Source organism: Daldinia childiae (genome assembly GCF_008694065.1).
Source record: "Daldinia childiae strain JS-1345 chromosome Unknown Scaffold1, whole genome shotgun sequence".
NCBI classification, from domain to species: Eukaryota; Fungi; Ascomycota; class Sordariomycetes; order Xylariales; family Hypoxylaceae; genus Daldinia; species Daldinia childiae.
Genome location: NW_022984642.1, coordinates 1,056,452 through 1,077,707, shown reverse-complemented (window position 1 = coordinate 1,077,707; position 21,256 = coordinate 1,056,452). Strand labels below are relative to the sequence as shown.

General features: G+C 46.4%; 5 protein-coding genes across 5 annotated transcripts; 4 read left to right on the top strand and 1 right to left on the bottom strand.

The window, feature by feature from the left end:
* Positions 1 to 5,934: 5,934 nt before the first annotated feature.
* GL218_00265 (Translation initiation factor eIF-2B subunit gamma) lies at positions 5,935 to 7,795 on the bottom strand (the record flags this gene model as incomplete). The annotated part of the gene is made up of 3 exons (XM_033576677.1): positions 5,935 to 6,053; positions 6,131 to 7,486; positions 7,615 to 7,795. The coding sequence occupies 3 exons, from the start codon at positions 7,793 to 7,795 to the stop codon at positions 5,935 to 5,937; spliced, it is 1,656 nt and encodes a 551-aa protein (XP_033442121.1).
* A 1,873-nt stretch (positions 7,796 to 9,668) lies between these two features.
* On the top strand, positions 9,669 to 11,001 carry GL218_00264 (uncharacterized protein; the record flags this gene model as incomplete). Its single annotated transcript, XM_033576676.1, has 3 exons — positions 9,669 to 10,268; positions 10,323 to 10,519; positions 10,578 to 11,001. The coding sequence occupies 3 exons, from the start codon at positions 9,669 to 9,671 to the stop codon at positions 10,999 to 11,001; spliced, it is 1,221 nt and encodes a 406-aa protein (XP_033442120.1).
* Positions 11,002 to 12,403: 1,402 nt separating this feature from the next.
* On the top strand, positions 12,404 to 14,830 carry GL218_00263 (uncharacterized protein; the record flags this gene model as incomplete). Its single annotated transcript, XM_033576675.1, has 1 exon — positions 12,404 to 14,830. The coding sequence occupies one exon, from the start codon at positions 12,404 to 12,406 to the stop codon at positions 14,828 to 14,830; it is 2,427 nt and encodes an 808-aa protein (XP_033442119.1).
* A 969-nt stretch (positions 14,831 to 15,799) lies between these two features.
* On the top strand, positions 15,800 to 16,938 carry GL218_00262 (Autophagy-related protein 27; the record flags this gene model as incomplete). Its single annotated transcript, XM_033576674.1, has 2 exons — positions 15,800 to 16,668; positions 16,743 to 16,938. The coding sequence occupies 2 exons, from the start codon at positions 15,800 to 15,802 to the stop codon at positions 16,936 to 16,938; spliced, it is 1,065 nt and encodes a 354-aa protein (XP_033442118.1).
* A 2,467-nt stretch (positions 16,939 to 19,405) lies between these two features.
* GL218_00261 (uncharacterized protein) lies at positions 19,406 to 20,411 on the top strand (the record flags this gene model as incomplete). Its single annotated transcript, XM_033576673.1, has 3 exons — positions 19,406 to 19,525; positions 19,605 to 20,147; positions 20,259 to 20,411. 3 exons carry the CDS (start codon positions 19,406 to 19,408, stop codon positions 20,409 to 20,411), a joined length of 816 nt encoding a protein of 271 aa, XP_033442117.1.
* Between the last annotated feature and the right edge of the window lie 845 nt (positions 20,412 to 21,256).

Here is a 21,256-nt window from a genome sequence, read left to right as displayed (position 1 = left end):
TTTTGAGGCTCTTCCTTTTTTTTTCCTAGCCCACCACCCACCACCAGCACTTACATGTAGAATTGTCTTTTACAAGATGGAATGGAAATTCAGGAATGGGTCATGCAGCCCCGCATTGTGCTTTTCACCAAGGTTCTCCATGTTAAGACAATCAGTTGATTCAGAGACATGGCGTTTTTTGGTCGACTAACGACCATTAAGCAATAGACACCAGACATTGACTAGGTCGAGGATGCGTTTAGGGAAATGAAGTTGTAGGGTAGATGCAAGTGTTGTCCAACTCGTTAACCGGCAACGATAATAACTGCTGAGTTTATTTAAGATGATGATGTCAACGACAACGCCCGGAGATAATGAGGCTCTACTTTACTAGCTGTCTACTAACCTAGGTTAGTGAGATTACTCAACGCTCTCAGGTAGTTAGCCAAGCCAAGAAAGAAAAACTTGGTAATTCGCGACATTAAACCATTAGATTTCGTTAGTATCAGCGAAGGGGGGTGTTCAGATATGCGTTAAAATCCACCACTTCGAAGTTCAAGTAAAGCTTAACGATCATGTGTATTCCTATTCGGTCCATTAAAGGGATCTTAGCGCTCCCTGTTCCTGATTCAGTTAACTACTTAACTCTGCGTTCCTAGCGATGATCGTGGTTCTCTCTGTTCTAGGAGTATTTTTGAGATTTCAAGCACTAGGTGGTGTCATTGAATCAAAAGTCTTGCTGATGGCTAGCTGTGCCGTGGCTATCTAACGGCGTTGCCCTACAAGCCTTGAACAGGGGGTCCCCTACGCAGGGGCACCACGCAGGGGCAAGAAACTTGCTCGGCTTAAAGCAGGAACAGGTTCGTTCCTGAAGATGGATGTCTCAAAGAATGCGGTTGTCGTCAAAGCGCATGATAGAAATGATGGATATCGTTGACTGTATATATCAATCCGCGACGTATAAACCGCCTATCTCCCTGTTAAGCGGTTAGGTTAGTCGCGATTAATTATACCAATAAGCGCGCTATCGCCAGTCTACTCTCAATCTAGCAGGTCATGTTGAAGGCAATACCTAAGACTCGGGTTCAGACGGTTTAGTTCGTAGAGTCTAAAGACACGCAATTATTCATCCTATTAGATCAATGTTGAGAATCTCTTATTACATAGACTCTCTCGTCCAAGTCCCCTAGTTTCCTAAGTGATCAAACAATCAATCTTTTGAAGGATCCCGTGCTGTGCTAGTAAATAGTCCGTCAGCATCTTAAGTTTGGCTTGTCTGATCCTTTCGGGACCCTGTCAGCCTGCCCTACTACGGCCCTACGTGCATGCGAGGCTTACCCCGGAGATCACTTTGCCGTAGTGTACTTATAAGCTCCACCATTGATCTACGTACGATAGCTCTGCTGTTAGAGGTAAAGCGGAATCCCGGATAAGACCCTGGTCGTAAAACCCCTCGGGATTTACATAAGGCAGAGCGAGGTTACGTTTATACATTAGGAGGTACCTTCATAAGATTCATAGATGAACATAATTTCTATCTTAATATCGACCTTGAAGAGGTGGGCCTGAATTTCTTACCGTTTTGTCCTTCAATACCGCTATCGGGCTTAAGCCACATACTTGTCTCAGTAGATGTCTCAAAGAGGACGAGTGGTAAATACTGACGATACGGTAACAATGCCGATACCACCTATTGAGCCGACCGATCTTCGGCCCTCGGCTGAGTATCTTATTTGATGAACGAGAAGAGTGCCAACAAGCCTCATCAGGGGTTTAATTAGGAGAACGGTTTTCCAGCATACCATACTTAACAGTACAATACGGCACTCGGCCCACCCGGTATTATGAAAAAGTGCTCATAATGTTTTGTGACTGGGCCGTGTCTTTGGCAGGTTGGTTTACATCTTCCTAGCACTGTCCCGGGGTGGTAGAGTAAACTTACATGCTTGAATCTTAACTGCATAGCGTTGTCGGATTTACGACAGATCGAATTTCTGATTTCCATCTTTGCATCCTCGTGTCTGTGGCTTGCGACACTACACCCATTCGCTCGCTCATGATTGCAAATGGCACGAGCTCAGACAAGTCTCGACAGTTGTTCCAGTACCTATCTATCTACCTACCTATCTAACTTATTCCATCTCCAGAAAAGGCCCTTTCGGCGGTGTCAGGTCGGCGGTGGTAGATCTCGTCCATTTCTAGTACACACCGTTATTCGTACCTGAAAACCGTAGAATCACTTCTCAATTACGTCTCCCTAGACCGCGATCACTGCTAGTTCGAGTTTACCCCTGTCACCATTACCACGTATACTTATAACATATACTTAGAGTCTATACGGACCTAATGGTTTAGGTAGGCTTATTAAGACAATGAGTTTGCGAGTGACCGCGCGGCTCTATCAGGTAGGCAATCACTCCTTAATGCCGATATACATCGGGACCGAGTATATTCTTCATTCGACAACGGCTTTCGACTACGCCTTATTACTAGCCGGGTTCCCACGTGTTTCACATACAAGTTTAACACTAAGTCAAGCAAACATTTCTAACATAAAGACCGCTAACTGCGGGTATCCTAGGGTATCCAGCTGTGTCCTCGAGCGTAGATAAAGTGGCAGCGGTCTGGTTGGTTCGTCTTCATTTAGCATCGCATCAAGCTTTGAACCCTGACGACCCCAAGACCCATGTTGTTGGTACACAGCATGAATGAAATATTTAACAACGTAAATATACCAGGTATCAATCAGTTAGAGCGGAAGAGAATATAGACAGATTTCAGTAGCTCGTGTTACCCTATCCTTTGATGGGCCACGGTCATCTTATCCACGCCACCAAGTATGCAATATTTCCCATTTGGGTCAATAGATAAAAACGGTCGGCGACTGAACCATAAGTCACCTAGGTAAGTACACAGTATTATCTCTATGCACCTAGCATTTCCTAGATGACTAAATTGAGTAATTGATCTCTCCTACATTAGATAATGAGATTATAGCCGCACATCAACACTACTCTAGAGAACGATGACAAGCAGCAACTACAAGTATGACAAGACTTCATCTGACGAATTATATCGTAGAAACTACTAGCTCTTTTAGGGTCCTATTAGTGCGGTCAGAAATAATAGCAAGTGGTTATGAGCAATATTGTGGCTTTCCAGCCGTGTAGGATTCGGAGTTGGTGAAATACGGATATAGATTATCCTCACACAATGAGGAATCCAAGATGGTGTTTAGGTGGGTATATAAGTCAACAACCAACTCATAGCAGTCTACCAAGAGGACAAATTTCCAATTCCTACCTTTACGCCCATCTACAATAGCTTACCCAGCGTGACCTCTCTGCCCCCTAGATCTCAAATTACCTATACTTCAAATCTATATCTCCTCAGAGGTTGAAGCGACTAGCAATACGACACCACTTACACTTTCTTACAATCACTAGGTAGCCACCCCTTACCTGTGAAGACCCAAACATAAGCTGAACTCTTTGTTAAGGTACCATGTGTATATTAATTATTGAGTATTACAACTGCGACAATAATTGTGTATTGAAGGAAGAAGAGGTGAAGTGTAATCGGTACCCGAACTGTGAAAACCGGAAGAGGAACGTGGATTCCAAAAATGGAGGTTTTGTAATTCAAGAAAGCCGAGCATCTGGGAGCGAAGGGCAATGCCCACTCCACCCGAAAGAATGGGGACGTTGAAGAGGCTCTGGTTAGTCCTACCCAATAACCTTTATGAACACTTATCTGCTTGAGTATTAGTCTAACGTAGGCATGGATGGTACAGTTCGATGACCTATCATTGTGATTTCGGCTTCCTACGGGCATTCTTGCGGTGTTTGGATGATAGTCATTCACGTACACGGTATTGACGAGAAATGAAAGAGACTCAAACTACATCAGGATACAGTTGTATGTTTAATGCTATAATAGAGGGCTCTCAAGTCTATCGGGTTAATATAATTCATATCTTACGTGAAATATCACTACGATTATACCGCATCTACGTTTAGAGGCTAACAATCGGCCTGCATGCCCCTTATTTGTTAACACTCTATTAAAGTTAAAAATGGAGCGTTTAAAAACACTAATCCATGGGGTTGTCGTTAGATTAGGTAGGTAGCTTACCCGGATGGACTTACAAGAGATTACTGTGCTTTTATTATGCATCTCGACTTTTCAACTGACGATTCAACCGACGATTCAACCTAAAGTGATCAATAAGGCTTCGGAACCTCCGCTGGAGATTATATAAGAGGAAATTTTACTGGTTGGTATTCAATTAGTTAAGTTGACAGGTCATATACATATGCAGACCCGGGACATCTAGTATTTGGAGGTTCAATAGCAGTAGTGCCACTGATATATATCCAAAAGGTGGCGGTAATGCATTATGTAGCTTACTAAAGAATATATGCTGCTCTATCTAAGGGCAAATTTAGTAAACCTACAATCTCTCGTTCAAGGTATTTAATATGTCTTGGTGGTCAACCGTCTCAAGTAACCCTTAATAGGACTTCAAGTGGAAGCATACCCCTATTCAACCAGTTTCCTTTGGCGGTCGTGTTAATTAAAAGCGGCCATAAGAAATAGAGGAATATTTGACAAATATACATAATCGCGGCGTACTACACAGCCCGTCATATGCAGCTAATTACCCCCGGAGTTTCGTGATGCGGGAATCAATACGGGATTCCTAGACTGTGTAGGTACTTATGGCAGCTGACATATGACCTACCGGATCTTGCATTGCGGCGCCTACTCTTCTCTATGGCTTTGACCATTCACGGAAACTTATTACTCCAGGATGATTTATGACAGGTCTTAAGCAGTTGAATGCCAAGCTTCGAGAGAAATAGTACATCATTCAGCCAGTGTTGAGGATCCACTATGATCGGCGAGTGAACCTTTCTTTTTCTTCCCGTCGAAAGCTTAGAGATAGCACGCCAGCTGAATGGGTGTAAGCCGGATGCCGCAATGAGGAGGTTATGCTTAAGTTTTTCCCGAAGAGGAATTAGTATGTTTGCTACTTAAGCGTCAGCGGCAAACCGCCTCGATACTTGTAAGTTTAAGCGCTCGTAGCTCTATTTACCAAAATCGTTACTAGACGTCGTCGGAAGGCCGTCTTATGATTACGTAGGGGTTATCTGCAGTGTTTCGTTGCACATACATGGTAAAGCAAGATCCTGTTGGGTTCCGAGATAACCTACTAGGTACTTCATTTTATACGACGTCGTACGACATACATGCCGACGGTACTGATGAAAGATCGTTAGAGCGCAGTAACACGATACCTTCTTGGAATAACTTGCGTCTCGATCCGTATTACGCTGACAACGGTGCGGCATCGTAGGCGGAATGACCCCCCCGTGTAAACCTCAAGTTAACAGGTAGGTAGCCTCAACGAATAAGTCAGTTTTGACGCAGCCTCTGGTATACTGTGGTAGCCTCCAAGCTAGGTGTTCTAAGTGAGATCTGAGAATCACTTATTATTATTAAAGCTGAGAATGGGTTGGAGGTTCTCTCAAGGGCACCATCGCATAATCGCTCGGTTTGGGGTCGAGAAAGGACGATATGACAATTCAAATTTCGACCCAGCATGTGAATGCCGGGTTAAAGCCTTGTCACCATCCATGGAGATCCAGACAAAACCAACTCCAATAAGCCCTGAAGTTATGACAAACCTGCAATATCTTCTTTTAAGGAAAGCTTCATTCATTTTCTTACTACACCAACATATTCAGGCTAGTGGACATATCTAATGCCTCATCACAACCTTCATTGGGGAAATAGCTGTGATGGATTTCCTTATGGCACATACCAACTGACCGTGATTGGCTAGATGGAGTGATGGTAAGCTGGAGCTTATGTATCCGGGATATTCCTGCACATTTTATTGCCCGTCGCATTGGCTACCGGTAGCCTGGATCGCGGTTATTTCTTAATTGCCTATCCTAACATGGCACTATCCCTGTCGCTTTCATCAATGTCGTCTAATGCCTCCTGCATCTCCTGCTCACTGGCCTCCATCCCAGAGGAGCTCATGAGTTTGCTGTCCTTATCCTCAGCTGCGACGACGTTAGTTAATAGTTCGTTAATATCAGACCGCCTTGTGGAAACGAGGATTGGAAGGATTGAGACATACTTCTGGGCTCTACCAACAAGTTCTCTTGCACCTCACAATCTGTGAGTGTCGAACCCTCCCCAACCTCGCTCCTCTTGCCTAGGATGCAGCGAGTCAGTTTGCAGCCTTTACCCACTACCACACCATCCATAAGCAGACATTGGAACAACTTGGCACCCTCCTTAATCTGACAGTTTGCTCCAATGACGCTCTCTTTGATTGATGTCTTTTCTTCCACCATTACATTGTCGGCAATCAAGCAATCTTGTCTGGTTATGGTCGTTCGCGGCTTGACGCCCTCGGGGTATGCAACCTTTCTAGAATGGGCAAATGCCGATGCCGCTTCGGGACCGGTTTCCTCAACGGAAGGAAGTTTTGCTAGCTGCAGTGATACGGCAAGGAGAAGCTGTGCCGTATCTACTCGACGGAGCAATGGAGCGTCGGCACGAGCGGGGTGAATATACGCTAGAATCGGGGGGACGATAGGCTCCTTCGGCTTGGCTAGTAGTCCGTCATGATGTCTGTTCCGGAAGTCTGCATGAGGAGACGTCTCATGGGATTCGCGTGCTCTCCATGGGGAATCGATAAGGCTTGCATCTGCCGCGGATTCATTACCACGTGGCGACCTATCTATGTCCGGTTCCTCGGTGTGGCCCTCGATGACTTTTTTCATCCCTAGCTTCCCGAATAACCCTGTCTCCCAATTTGTTTTTGCCCACCAGCCGATGACGTCTTCGCCAAGTGTCTCTAGCCGCTCGTTTTCTTCAATGAAGTCTAAAATCCATTTGGGTAGAATATAAATGTGCGCGTCCCGATGTGTGGTTAGCATTCTGATTTTGGGATGACTACGCAACAATCCATGACGTATCGGGAATCTCTTCTTCTGGTCCACGATATCGTTTAGAGAATCTTTGGGCATAGCATATGTCAAGTATGAGAGATGCGGTAGTAATGAATCCTTGGATGTAGGTACCATGGGTGTGGTTATGGGTGCTGTTATGATGAAATCTGTTTCTTCGCCTTTGATAGGGGTGGCCGTCTTCGTTTCGTACCATACGCCTAAACCACCATTGCAGTACGGCGGCTCACCGTCACTAAGGAGATCTGGAAGACTTGCTGCTTTGACCATCCATGCTTGCAAAAGCTTATCGCCGCCTAGCTCACATACCAAATCACATGGCAAGACGACAAAGTCAGAAGTAATGAGCTCTCGAATCTCAGGGAGTCGCAGTATCTCTGCAGTGCCTGTGTTCTGGTCAAGCCCATTTGGTGCCACAAGGTCCGGGCGTGGGTGAGGTAAACCCGTGAGGAAGGGATTTGTATTCAGCGCCGTAGTAATAGCATCGGCGGCAGAAGGGGGGCAAACAAGAGTAATGCCTGAACCGTATTAGCTAATGATTATGATAGAGTAACTATCGTCGCGGTAATGCGAGAATATAATATGAAACTTCTAGTGCTACATTGCGCTAGTTATAAATGACCATAACATGAAGATGTCTACTTACTTGTGATTCCCGTGCGATAGCAAAAATCAATAGGATACCAGACCATAGGCCTATTGGCAATGGGTAATAAGGCTTTGGGGTTCTCATCGGGATTTGATGTAAAGGTCGGAAAAGAGGACCCCGGGCCGCAAAGGATGAGGGCCTGAAGGCCCGTCGCAGGCATAGAGACGGCGTGGGGCATTTCGAGCAGCCCAGCCGAGACCGAGGCCTGTTGGAGGGGTTGATGAGAACTAAGGACCTCGGATGAGATGTGATAATCTAGTAAAGTGTTAGTTCTTTGAATAAATTTTAGAAGAATTTCATATTTTATGGGTTTTTGTTTACATTGGTAGATCTTGGAAGAAGAGAGGTTGATTAGATTTCGGTGAAGAGTGACGAAGGATATGTGCTTCTCATCAATAATTGGAACTTTTGAGTCACTCACGATATAACTATCGGCTATCAATCCTATCAATATTGAAAATACATAGCGATAGCTCTTATCTGCATGTGGCAGGTATTTAAGTACCTAATCGATAGCAGCGTAAGATCCACTATTACCGTAGCTATCCGTAATTATCGGTCTGTGTCCAATTATATCGCAGACCATTTATCAGGTACCTAACCTACCAGGTAGGTAAGTTCAACATTGGTCTTTCTTTAGTCGACATCGAACTGAGTAAGTTCCCAAATTCCGAATAGAGCCCCAATTACCCCTTCCATCTTGACCCCAGCTTCCTCTTCTTCTCAAACCAGTCCTTAATCCTTAGCTAGGAATCGTCCTCGCAATTTGCCCAGACTCTGATCGCGTGTGGTAGGTGTTGTAGCAGGTAGCAATGAAATAGTAGTTGAGAAGTTAGGGGACAGCGAAGGACTAAGGGCAAGTATTTTATAAAGCTTCGTTGCTTTACACTTGTTGATTGATGAGAGTAAGATGGGGTTGGTTGCATATTGACAATAGAGTATAGTAGTTCAACACGAGCTAGTTGCTTCTATCTCTCTGTTCATAAAGACCTTATAGTGTTATATTTTCTGACGAATATGTCTCTAGGAGGGGGTTCTAAAATAATATCCAAGAAAGGCAAAGGGGACGTTATTAGGAGAGGGTTAAAGAGAAAAAAGAGGAAAACATAGAATTCTGGGACCTCGCAAATTATTTTACTTTCGCATGGCCGAAGGTCTTTCCATCTCATTACAGCCTTTTCCTATGCTCCTACTTCTAAGGACCCCGAATAAAGAAGCACCGGATCACGGCGGGGATCCGTCCGGGCAGAGACCTGCGTGAGGAAGGAAGGAAAGCGGACACCGCCTTACCGTTCTCGCGCATGAAGCCCGGGTACCTACAGGGCGCGGTGCAACGCCGCGTCCATGTCATTGAAGGACTTCAAGTCCTCCGGTGCCGGCGACACCGACACCGATACCTCCCGGCCCTGGTACTGGCCACCCCGATCCTCCGTATGGTCGTTGGCGGTTAACAGCACGTTCTTATCCCCGTAATTAAAATACTTTGCAAATGGCAAATACTTTGTGGTATAATTTAAATATTTTACTTTAAATAAAACATTTACAACTTAAGTGTCAACGCTGTAATTACAAGGAATTTAACTTGATATTTTAACAATTAAAAACATTAAAGCTCACCCTAAAGTCATGTAAAGCTCACCTCAAAGCGGGGACCCTATCGATTGCAGCCAATCAAGGCTTTGGATCCAAAGTCTTAGCTTTTGCCAAATCAGGTTAGACTTTGGGCTGATGGTCAAGGATAACTTTGGGATGAGGTGTAGACCCGACCTCTCTTTATAAACTCGGGCAATGCTTCCCCAGCCCGCTATTTTTCGAGAGCTGTATCCCGTAACACTGTCAACATTAGCCTTTTCTTACTTCCATTAAAATCATCCGTTATCAAACTTACTTTGATATTTTGCCTATAGGTGATTTACGTAACTGCGACCAAACTTTCTCACATCGCGTCTAGATTTCTTGCGTCGTGATTCGCATTAACTATACCTTTTCTTACTCCACCGCCTTGCGCGTGGTATGCTGGCCACGATCTTGCGATGATCTCATTTGAATAAATGTCGTCGTCGTACGATTCTTCGAGATCCCGCCGGAGGGGTGTCTGGGGCCATTGGGTTCCTATTGTCGTTACCCTTACCGTTGCGACCGTCGGTGTCGCTGCTTGGGCATGGAGCCAACGGAGTAACGAACGCGAAGACGAGGAGAGCGATGCTGAGCCGGCCGATCTCGACTACGAAAATGCCGATTATGGCGAGAACCCCCCATATGGCGCGACGTCGCGTCCTGCTATCCGGCCTGACGATGTAGGCTACGGCGTGGGAGAAATACATCCAGAAGCAACCGGCGTTACTGCCGGATGGGGCTCTCGACGTACACCAAGTCCACAGCAGTTCTTCTCCAGCGCAAGCAAGACCGTTGCAGCAGGAGTGGCGGGAGTTGGCGCGGCCGTTGGTAGCGCCTTGGCTGCTATACGGGATGATGATAAGGATGCATATGCCGACCACGAGACTTGGTCGGAGGAAGCCGAGGCTCGAAAGGAAAAGCCGACCCCGCCTCAGCCTAGAGACTCAACTAAGCGCCGGAAAACAGTCGCGATCGTGGTCTCGGCAAATACGAATACAGATGATCTTGATGCGGAAGGCTTCCACGAGCATGCTGTATGATGTCGCCTTATTTTAGTATCTGCGAATTGGTTGCTAACTTGCTTCTAGTCTATCCTCTCCCATATACCTCGCAATATCGATTTCTCTAAAACTAAGCTGTTTGTCTTGATCTACGCGCCCGGCCTCAAGGATTCCGCCCTTGAAGCATCGGCCAGTAACCTTCCTCCGGCATCTTTGAGTTCATCATTCTCAAATATTGGGAATGAGCAGAGTCAAACCCCAGGAGAGGAGGAAAAGAGCCCAATGTGCGTAGATGCCCCTAAGATTAAGCGCTCTGTATGGATTTACTGACTTAAGATCTAGTTCAAGCTCTAATACGGCCAACACGCCCTTCCAATTGGTGTATTCACAGGCCTCGGCCTTGGTAGAAAAGGAAGCGATGATCTTACCGTTTACTTCCCCTAACGGTCACGTTCATATCCTTCGTCACCTACAACCAGAGGTAATATACCTTCAAGAATCTCTAGCCGGAGACAACGGAGGTGTAATTACCCAATTACAGACCTGGCTTAAGTACGACGTTATTCTTGTCGTCGGAGCTGACGATGGTCATGGCGGGCTCGCAGATAGCGAGTCGGAGACCGAAAAACCGGAGAAGGAGACCGAAAAGAAGAATGACCTATGGTGGCAACGGGAGGAACGGGTAGGACGAGGAAGAGGAGTGGTAGTGGTGGATAGTTTAAGGGTTGGTGACGATTGGGCGCGGCGGGTGCAAGGTAAGGAGTGATGATATCTTGTAAGATATCACTCTACGAATGGTGACACGAGCAGCATGTATGAACTGGTGATTTTTCTTTACGATTTCTAGATGGAATATTGACGCTAGGTTACGCCATGGTAGATATATGATTTACCGCTTCTATATCCTTGGGTTGGTTGCGCTTCAGTTAGGAAGTAATAAATATGTTTTGGGGCTGCTGGATTTTCCTGGACTTAGTACCTTAAGTACCTCCTAGTATTGCATCCCGTAAATGTTATATTTCTTGCCTGTGTTTTATGCTAGTATCGGGTAGATTTAGGTGGTATCTCTCTACGTGTAATCACGTGAGGCTAAAAAGTACCTACCATATGAGGACTAAGGTGGAGCCACTTATACCTATTTTTTTTTTTCCAAACTAAAGTCATCAATGCGGCTGATGAGGCTCAATTCAAATTGACGATTTATGCTAGAGTCGAAGTTCTAACTTCTTTCTGTCACTAACATAAGTTTAACCCCACACAAAGCATTCAACAACAATCTCGTCCTTGGATTATCGGGATTCTTCCCGGATGCACCGTATATCCATCGTCGCATATTGCTGGAGCATCATTCAATGTAATTCATAATTCGATTAGATGAGCGCTGTTTTGTCAATTATCTTTCTACTCGTCGCGCGCGCATCTTAAATTGTTAAGGAAACCTACACGTCGAAACTACGTCGCGATCAATGTCCATAGTAAAAGAGAATTTAGGTAGTCATACCCTTAGTCCCTAGCCGCTACTAATTGAGCGTCACTTGATCGCTTCGTAGTGCGCAGGGCTCTACATCAACCATGGCTCCAGTCGTCGCCGCCGTTGTTCCTCCACCGCCGACCCCCAAGATCAAACGTCCACCGCCGCCTGGTATCCAGACAAATGGCGTATCTTCATTGCAATCTTCCCCGTCTCCAAATATGACTGCTAAGCGCCCTCCACCTGCCGTGACTAAACAGCAACAACAACAACATACATCGAACTCATCTACAACGAACGGCACTAACGGGACTACCCATCGACCTAGCGTAGCCCGTTCGAGACGCGATACGTCTAATCAGGTTCAGGGACGTAATCAGAGGAATAACGCATCTCTGAGGTCAGCCACATTGGCTCCCGACACGTCGTTACATAGATCGTTCGAGCCGCGTCCAGATGGTGCGTACTCTATAGCAATCATCCATAATTGCATTTAATGCTTGTATATCATACTTACTTGCTTATAGTTGTTACCGATGCCTATATTCTTAAGAAATATTCTGGGCACCCCCCATCGCTAATCATACATCTACATCCCAATCATTTTCGATTCGATATGCAAGATAGCGTTTTCCCATACAAGTCTCCGATGAGGGCCTTTTTAGATCACGTCAGAAGCCGAACAGTACCACACGATATGTTACAGGATCTCAACGAAGCTGGTGTTGCTTTTTATGAAGGCTGCCTAATCGTACAAGTACATGATCACAAGACTGCCGCGCAGGCTAAGGATGTTGCGCGTCCAGCCTCCAAATCTACCTCCGAGAAGCCCTCCTCGATTCATAACTACAACCCTTATATAACGCCCTCTCCCTACGTCCCATTTCCCAAGGACAGCGCCGAAAATGGACTCCAAGAAGGCGACATAAAGCCCGCGCATAATGACTCTAATGATAAGGAGAACATGCCGGCTCCACCTGCTCCTACTGATGGACAGAAAGCTAAGGCACAGACAGAAGTTAAGATATTTACGGTCGTTCTTCATCCAACCCCGCAAAGTTTACACATGGACTTGATGATTAAGGCCTGTACGCCACGTGGATCTGGTGATGCGAAGGCCGGTGGGGATTCTAATGGCATACCGCCCACCCCAATATCTGCTGTACCTCCAACTCCAACTGCAACGAACATGCCACCGCCGGCAAAGAAAGTGAAGCAAGAAAAGATGGAATTGGACGGGACTAATATATACGCCGCTGAAGCACAAATCCTACTCGCGACTTCGGCTCCGCTAAACTTAGAAGTGCCCAAAAATAGAGAAGATGCCGTCACACTTCTGCTCAAGCGCATGGTTGATCCGAAACACTCCGAGCCTCCGCCTGAGCCAAAGGCTCGGAAACGGACTGTAGCCGAAAGGGCTGCTGACGAGGCCTTAGCTGCAGAACAGGAGAAATATATGCTTACATTCGATGAGCGCCGTTCCGCTAATACCGGTGGTGCTCAGACTGGTGCTGATGGTGCCGATGGCGATGGCCAATCCGGTGCAGCCACTTTTGAGCCTCGCTTTGAGAGGTTCAAGGTACTCGCTGATATTAAGAGTGCGCACAAGGCAAAGAAAGAACAGGAGAAGATTCAGCAGGCAGAAAATGAGCGCAAGCTTCTAGCCCAGAAGCAGGAACAGGCCGCATTACTACAACGGCAGCAAGCTGAACAAGAAAAATCACGCCGCGAAGAAGCTCAGCGACAAGCGCAGATACGACAGCAACAGCAACAGGAAGCACAGCGGCGTGCCATAGCACAGCAGCAGGCCCAAGCTCAAGTTCAAGCACAAGCACAAGCACAGGTCGCACAATCACCTCCGAACTCGCAAATAAACCAAATACCGCAATCGTCTCACGGACACCCAGTGCAAAACGGGCTTGCCAATAATGTCATGTCGGCTCAGGCTCCTCACAGATTCCCACAGCAAGTCTCACAAGCGCCTGTCTCATCTCCAGTCGTTCGCCAGAACACACCGCAGAACATGTCGAGCCCTATGGTTGGAAATGCGCCGATGCAACAGACTAACTCTGGTATGGGTGCCAGTCCTCAAAGGCCGTCTTCTGTTGTACAGAGCCACGGGCCAATGTCCGTTCCTATGGCTGTTAGCATGTCTGCGAGGGGTAGTCAACAAAGTCATCCCTCGAATACGCCTCGTATGCCGAGCGCGACACCGCAAATGTCACATGGTACCCCGATCAATCGACCGATGCCTACGCCCCGGATGAGCCAAGCCAGTCCACCCCCGGGCATGATGGCCCAAAACTCACATATGGGTCAAATGCTCATGGGCAATCAGAATATGGGCCAGCCTATGCCTAACCAGATGATGGTGGCTCAGATACAGCAGCAGCAGCGTCAAAGGATTGCTCAACAGCAACAACTACAAGCTATGCAGAATGGAATGATGAACGGACAGACTCCACAAATGCATAATCAAATGTTGCAGAATCAATTTATGCGCCAGCAGATGATAAACATGAACATGCAAAATCCCAATATGCTAACCGCTACTCAGCAAGCACAGCTTCAAAGATACCAGCAGCAGATGAGCAACATGCAGCAGCAGCAACAGCATCCGCAAATGCAAGGACAGATGCCCAACCAGCAAATGGGCAACCAGAACTTTATGAATGCTGGCAACGGTATGAACCCCGCTCAGATAGCTGCCATGCAACAGATGCAGCAGCACATGCAACAACAGCAGCAGCAGCAACAACAACAACAAGGCCAACACCCAGGAAATGGACCCAACCCTTTTACGGTGCAGATACGGCAGAGGCAGCAGCAACTCTATCGCGCTAACATCGCACAGTTTGCTGAACGCTTTGGTGGCCCCCAGAACGTGCCGCCGGATGTCCACGATCAGTTCAAACAGAACTGCCTGAGGAGGGCCCAAGAGTCGTTGCAGCGTGATATTGCTCAGCGGCGGCAGCAGATGGCCCAAAATATACAGAATGGCATGCAGAATGGCATGCAGAATGGGATGCCCAACGGGATGCCCAACGGGATGCCAAACGGAATGCCAAATGGGGTGCAAGGTGGTATGCAAAACGGGATGAATGGGATGAACGGAATGATGTAATAAGGGACGGTGGTCGAGATACATAGTAAAAATGTCGTGGCGGTAGTCACGTTTGTGTTGGAATTGTACAAACAGACGGGCTCGGGGTAGCATCAGATGGGGTATCATTCATGCGTTCGACTTATATGGCGTTTATAGGAGCAATGGGCGTATAGGGCTACAAAGCCGTAGCATTATCGGGGTATCCCCGAGGACCAGGCGGGTCAGGTTTATTTCCATTATACCCATTTTGCTAGTTTGCTACGGGATCACGAACAACAGAACATGTTGGGTGGAAGGGATCCTTTAGATAAGAATCGCAAAATCAGAATTTGTATTGTTTTTTAATATTTACTCGAGCCCTCCGATCTATTTTGATATCGTGTAATTTATTGTTCCGAACAGTAGAACGAAATGGACCTTAAGGGTGAAGGGAAGGGGTGTCACGTGAATGCTATGATGCAAGTGCAGGTACCTCATTTACGTAAGCGTTGGTACTTTTAAGCTGTAACCCCTGCAGACCTATGACGATTCGCCGCAAAGAAGAGCAGCCAAAAACCCAACAAGCTTCAAGTACCGCTCAGCCAAGTGCACGCTACCTTACTTTAGCTCACCAGCATCGAGGCATCTGGGCATCTGTGCATCTGTGCATGTAAGATCTATATCGCAAAGAAAAAAAAAAGAACTTGGTTATCCGATACTTGGGTAGATCTCTTAATTTTATCATTATTCTTAACCTTTCCCTTCGTCACTTTTTATTGTTTTGTCATATCATCACATCGTGACAGCTAACACGCGCGCATCCCGAATCAATCCCCCGAAGACTTAAACTTCTAGGCTTCAACCACATCCCATTCATCCAATTTATTTATCAACCTCCAACTTTTAAATCCAGCCTCAAATATCCCTTTGCATCCTGCATCTTCAACCTACGCAGTTTGACTTACGGCACCGACGGACCCGATCGCGTTAGCGAATTATTCCTACACCATGAAAGTCCCCACGATACATGCGGCAGATGCCGTACTACTTTTATCCTTATTGGTAGCTCCTCTACCAACAGCTGCAATGCTTAACTGCGAATCTGTCGTTGCTGATAAGCAAATGTTCAACCTTAAGGCTCTCGGAGGCCCACACTCCATCATGACGAGTCGCATCCTAGACGGCAAAGTCCATAATATGACATATACCGTAGATATTTGTCGATCCCTTGGCAAGAAGAAAGGTGCGAAGAAGGGCGAAGAATGTCCTAATGGAACTCGAGCATGCGCCATTAAGCGCGTAGACGACCATATCGACAAAGCCATCCCGATCGCCGGCGAATTAAGAGACCATGGCGGGGGTGACTTGGATCATGAGGTGACGCGGCTCAAGACCTCGGATTCGAATTCTGACTCGCAGAAGGAGGGTGTACTCTTGGTGATGAAGGGAGGCTTCGACAGGACAGATAGCGGAGTCAAACGAAAGCAGAGGGCCATCATAGAATTCCTCTGCGACAAAGATCGCAACGGGACCGAAGGCGAATACGATCCTACCGACGATAAATATGAACCTAGCCCTGACCCGGCCATGGCTCGGGTAAATCCGCTCCTATTTCGAGCCGAGGACGGTGACGGAGATGGCGGAGACGACAATGGCGACGGTGATGGTGATGACGAACCACCGAAAGAGGTTCAGCTCGGCCTTGAGAACGACCCGAGTTTGAAATTCAACAGCTACGAACCGCTAAGCGAGGATGGGAATATCGATGTCCTGCGGTTGACTTGGTTATCTAAATATGCTTGCGAGAATAGGGACAACGATGACTCGGGCGAAAGCCCAAGTTCGCACTGGGGTTTCTTCACGTGGCTGGTTATCATGTAAGTGATTGCTCTTATTGTATCCGGAGCGCCGGATATGTTAGATTCTATAACATGCTAATCACGACATTTAGCGTCTTCCTTGGGACTGCGGCCTATCTCGTCTTTGGCTCGTGGCTCAACTACAACCGCTACGGGGCTCGAGGCTGGGACCTTATCCCGCACGGCGACACCATCCGCGACATTCCGTACCTACTTAAGGACTGGACTAGGAGGGTGCTTAACACGGTGCAGGGAAGCGGGAGTCGCGGAGGCTACAGCGCCGTTTGAATGTGGCGGGCGATGGGATATGAATGGTTTCGTACTTGCGAATGTGAGATTGCCGTTCTATTCGGAACGTCTGGTGATCGAGCTTGTTCGATTCTTTTGGCGTTTGACGGCGGCATATGGGTTGGCCTAGTGCCATGTGTGATGCGGTTCCTTGTATCATAGGTTAGGAAATTAGAGAGGGACCCGTAATTATTATTTCTGTGCATTACTCTCCTTACCTCTTGTGTGGATGCTCTAGGGATAGATATAATAATTGGAAGCTATGAGGTAGTATGGTATCTCATGAGCAGGCTAGTGAGTAGGTAGATTACCCCTGAATACGAGTCCTCTACGGTTTGCATTTATATATCTATGCTGAGACTTGGTAGTAAAAGGAAAGTTGCTTACTACTAGTATACTAATCTATCTTCTACATGACACAGCCGTTATAAACCATTCTATACCGAGAGGCTATATAAGATTCTACAAGTCTCTAATATTGCAAGAACTATATCATATGCGGCCTAGTAGAAGACAAAACGATATACATTAATGTCATTCGCATCTGGCAACTTTCCTCGTAGTCAAATCGTGTTATGGCTCTTATTATTAAAGTCAGAAGTAGAATCACCCCCTTTACCCCTATTTCCTACCCTATTTTTTCGTTCTAGTATATATTATTTTGGCAGGATATAGCTTCATAGGACTCAACTTTGTCACGTTATTAGAGTAGCGTATATGTATCAATATGTTATATTGAGGTCGCTTTTGAGTATAATGCTGATATACGAAGTTATCATAACCTCTGGTAACTCTGAACTTTTTCTATTTTATCATATAAAGAGTGTAGTGTTGCCATAACTATCAACTCCATCCAATTCACAACTTTAAAGTAAATGAGTGTTCGTCAAATGTAGCCATTCCCCAGTGTAGCCTCAAATTCCGAATGTGTTCTGGAAGCCTGAATCATGGTCTCTTAGAAGTGGAACTGGGAAGAACCATCTTGCTGATAGAACGGCATGTTACCCTGAACCATGAATGCATGCATCATGTTCTGATGCTCAAGGAGGTCTATCTCCCGTAGATAGCCGTTTGTACCTCCCTTAATGCATCCGTCGACAGTGCAGGGGAAAGGAGGGATCTGAGGCAACGAAACAAGGCTCCCATTGTCTTCATTGGCGACAGCGGCTTCTCCTCCCCTCTTCTTTGGTAACTTGTCTTCAACATCGATTTTATGGAAGCCTTTCAAATGTTGGACTAGGTGGTCATGACGGTGAAAGCCGTTAGCACCCTGATGGCGCTTGCAGTATTCGCAGGGATACTGAGGGACATTGTTAGACTGAGCATCAACATGTCGTGTGAGGGCATCTAGTCGGCTAAATTTGACTCCACAAGTGCAGCCGTACGATTTGTGAGAATAATCCTTGGCGTGCTTATTGAGCTGTGTGGGGTTTGGGAATATGCCGTGACACTCGATGCAGGTAGGTACAAGTGAGGCGTTGATTGTTGCATGCGACACAAAGGGAAAGTCTCCCCTGCAAAGTCAGCAGGGAAAAAAAAAAAAGGCCTTACCCTCCTACACTCTCTTGTGCGAGTGAAGATTGGGTAATTGGCGGTATATCCTGCATAGTACCCTGCTGGTCGTCCATAACCCAGCCAATGGTAAGGTTGTCGTGAGGAAGGTTGAGGAAGGCGTCGTCGCCGAAGTATAAGTTAGGTATCTGTCCGTGCTCGTCCATGACTGCGCGATGCTCAAGGGAAAGAATGTCGAAGAATGCTAGACTATAATTGGTTAAAGGATGAATGAATCTCTAAGGCCAAGAGATGGGCATCCATGGATTCTTGTGTCTGAATCGTAGCGCCGCTGTAGGAAGACTAGGTGAGGCTGCGGGTAGGAACTTTGAAGATACATGCTGCAAGAATAAGCCCGTAGGGTGGAATAGGGTGGAAGTCCTGCATGTCAGGGTGGGAGGCTTTGTGATAGATCTCTTATACTTTAGGTTCCTACAAGCGAATAGGCAGGCTGGATATCTAACTTGCACATTCGAAAAAGCGCGAAGTTATTAATTATAGATTTGGTATTCAGTCTGTCTACAAGACTAGAGATACCCGACTTGACAACACAACTATTCTCATTGGATGCCCATAACATCTCGATCAAATGCTGACCATTCACCTCACACGCATTCCCCTCTACAAGCAACCATGGAAACCCATGAATCGTTCCTGTCCTTTTACATCATCCCGTCACATTAATACGGTTTAAGTTAAGACGATGAGATCTCCTCTAGGCATTGAGTGTATCACTATGACGTGAAAACGATGGAGATGACTATATTGAAAGTTCACAAGGGTGGCCATATAAATAATAGTGCTCGGTCGGAAATGGGCATTTTGATTCCAATTATCGGATTTTTCCATTCACGATTTAAGGAGAAATATCTGAAAATAAGAACATCTGACTTACTAAATATATCAACTCATAATTATGTCGACCGGCGGTACAGGTGGAAACCCGATTCGGGGACTAAACTACGGAGCCACAGCGGCCCAGCAGAATATCGATCTGTCGGACGACCCGGACCCTAAGGGTACAGCAGCCGGATACGTACGCCTTCCCATCTACCCACCGGTTCCGATCCCACCAACAGAGCAGTCACAACTAACATAAAGGTCCGAGATGATAGGTCCACGATCAAAACCAAGGCAAATCCCTTTTCGGCACCCTCAAGGACGCCCTTAAACCAGGCGACACCAAGAAGCAGCAGCACCAAGGCTCAGGTTTCAATGACGATTTCACACACGACGGGCGGCACGGCGGCATCGAGGAGACCATGATTCCGGGGCACCGGGACTACGACGAATCGCAGGAGACCCCGCAGACCCACCGCGACGGCGTCCGGACCGATGGCGGTAACGTGCTCGAGGCCGTGATGCCGGGGTATAAGGACCACAGTAACAAGGATCGAGGTGGTATCTTCAGTGCTATGAAGTCCGCTGCAGACAACACGCCCGATATTCCGGGAGCATTGAAGAAGGCTGTGGGAGGTGGGGACCCTGGAAGTGTTGGACAGAAGAATAGCGGAGGCATGACGGGGAAGACGGATAAAAACTCCAAGTTTGACAAGTTCCCTGCTACCGGGAATTATTTTGGTCCAGAGCCAGGCTCAGACCCGGCGACTGGGACCTCGGCATTCGATACTGAAGGTTCCATTGGACATCAGTTCTCGGTACGTGGATATTGCCCTGTCTATCTCCATTTTCATATCACAAGTCTTTTATCTAGTCGGTATGTGCCTATGAAGTATGTATATATTAGCTAACATGTCTTGAGCGTCTAGTCCGAGGGTGCGATCGGTGGTACAGCAAATAAGATCGGTGGTCCATTCTCGAAAGAAGGTCTAGTTGGGCGCCAGTTCACCGATAAGGGGTCCGTTGGCGGGACTGTCCAGGATACGATCGGTCGTGGAAACGAGACAAGAAAAGGGGTGTAATGTATAGCAAAACTGTCAATGCATACGAATACATGTACACTTAGTTGATAGTAATGAAAATCGTTAACCAAAGTCATGTTGTTTAAGATTCCTAAGTGTGTGAATATAAGCCAATTCCATAATCCAATGTCATCGTATCAATGGGCTTATAAGTAAAAGCCATGAAATATAGGTCCAAGTTCAAGTATAATCCACGGTCCAAGAGATTTCATTCCTAATACAAGTATTCCTACGTCTGGTGGAAGACTTTAGATTTATCGTTAGACTTAAACGAGCTCAGGAAGTCGTTGATTCCTAACTTGTGGATAATGAACCGAATATCTTTATGGTGACATCAAAACGGACGTCTGGCTCACACAATTTAGAAATCATTGACGATACCTCCCCAGTAAATCTGCTCGTCTCGGATAACAAAATATTACGACGCCAGTTTTCAACCTTCTCAAACTGCGCTAGGTTTTTCTAATATGAGATGAGTAAATTACACATTAGTACTTGTAGTGCCTAAATCTCCATAACAGTCCTAACGATATAGTTCCAGGAGATCCCTAGGGTGAATGATGAGCTGGAAGCGGCAGAAGGACTTTGGGTCTGGTCCAATGAGTAAATCAATCTAGTAAGAGCTTTAGAAACAGACTCCAAATAGCGCAATATGCCCTGCGGTACTGATAATGATTTCAGCGTGTAAATGGCATCGGAGAGATCAAAGGTTATATTCTTAGTACGCTCTTTGAAAATCGGCAAATCGGAAAGCCTCGGGTTATAAGGCTCTATTGATCGTATAAATTCAAAGCGAAGTATGTCCTTAAAGTCTGCAAATACATATCTATGCTGGGTCTAGTTAC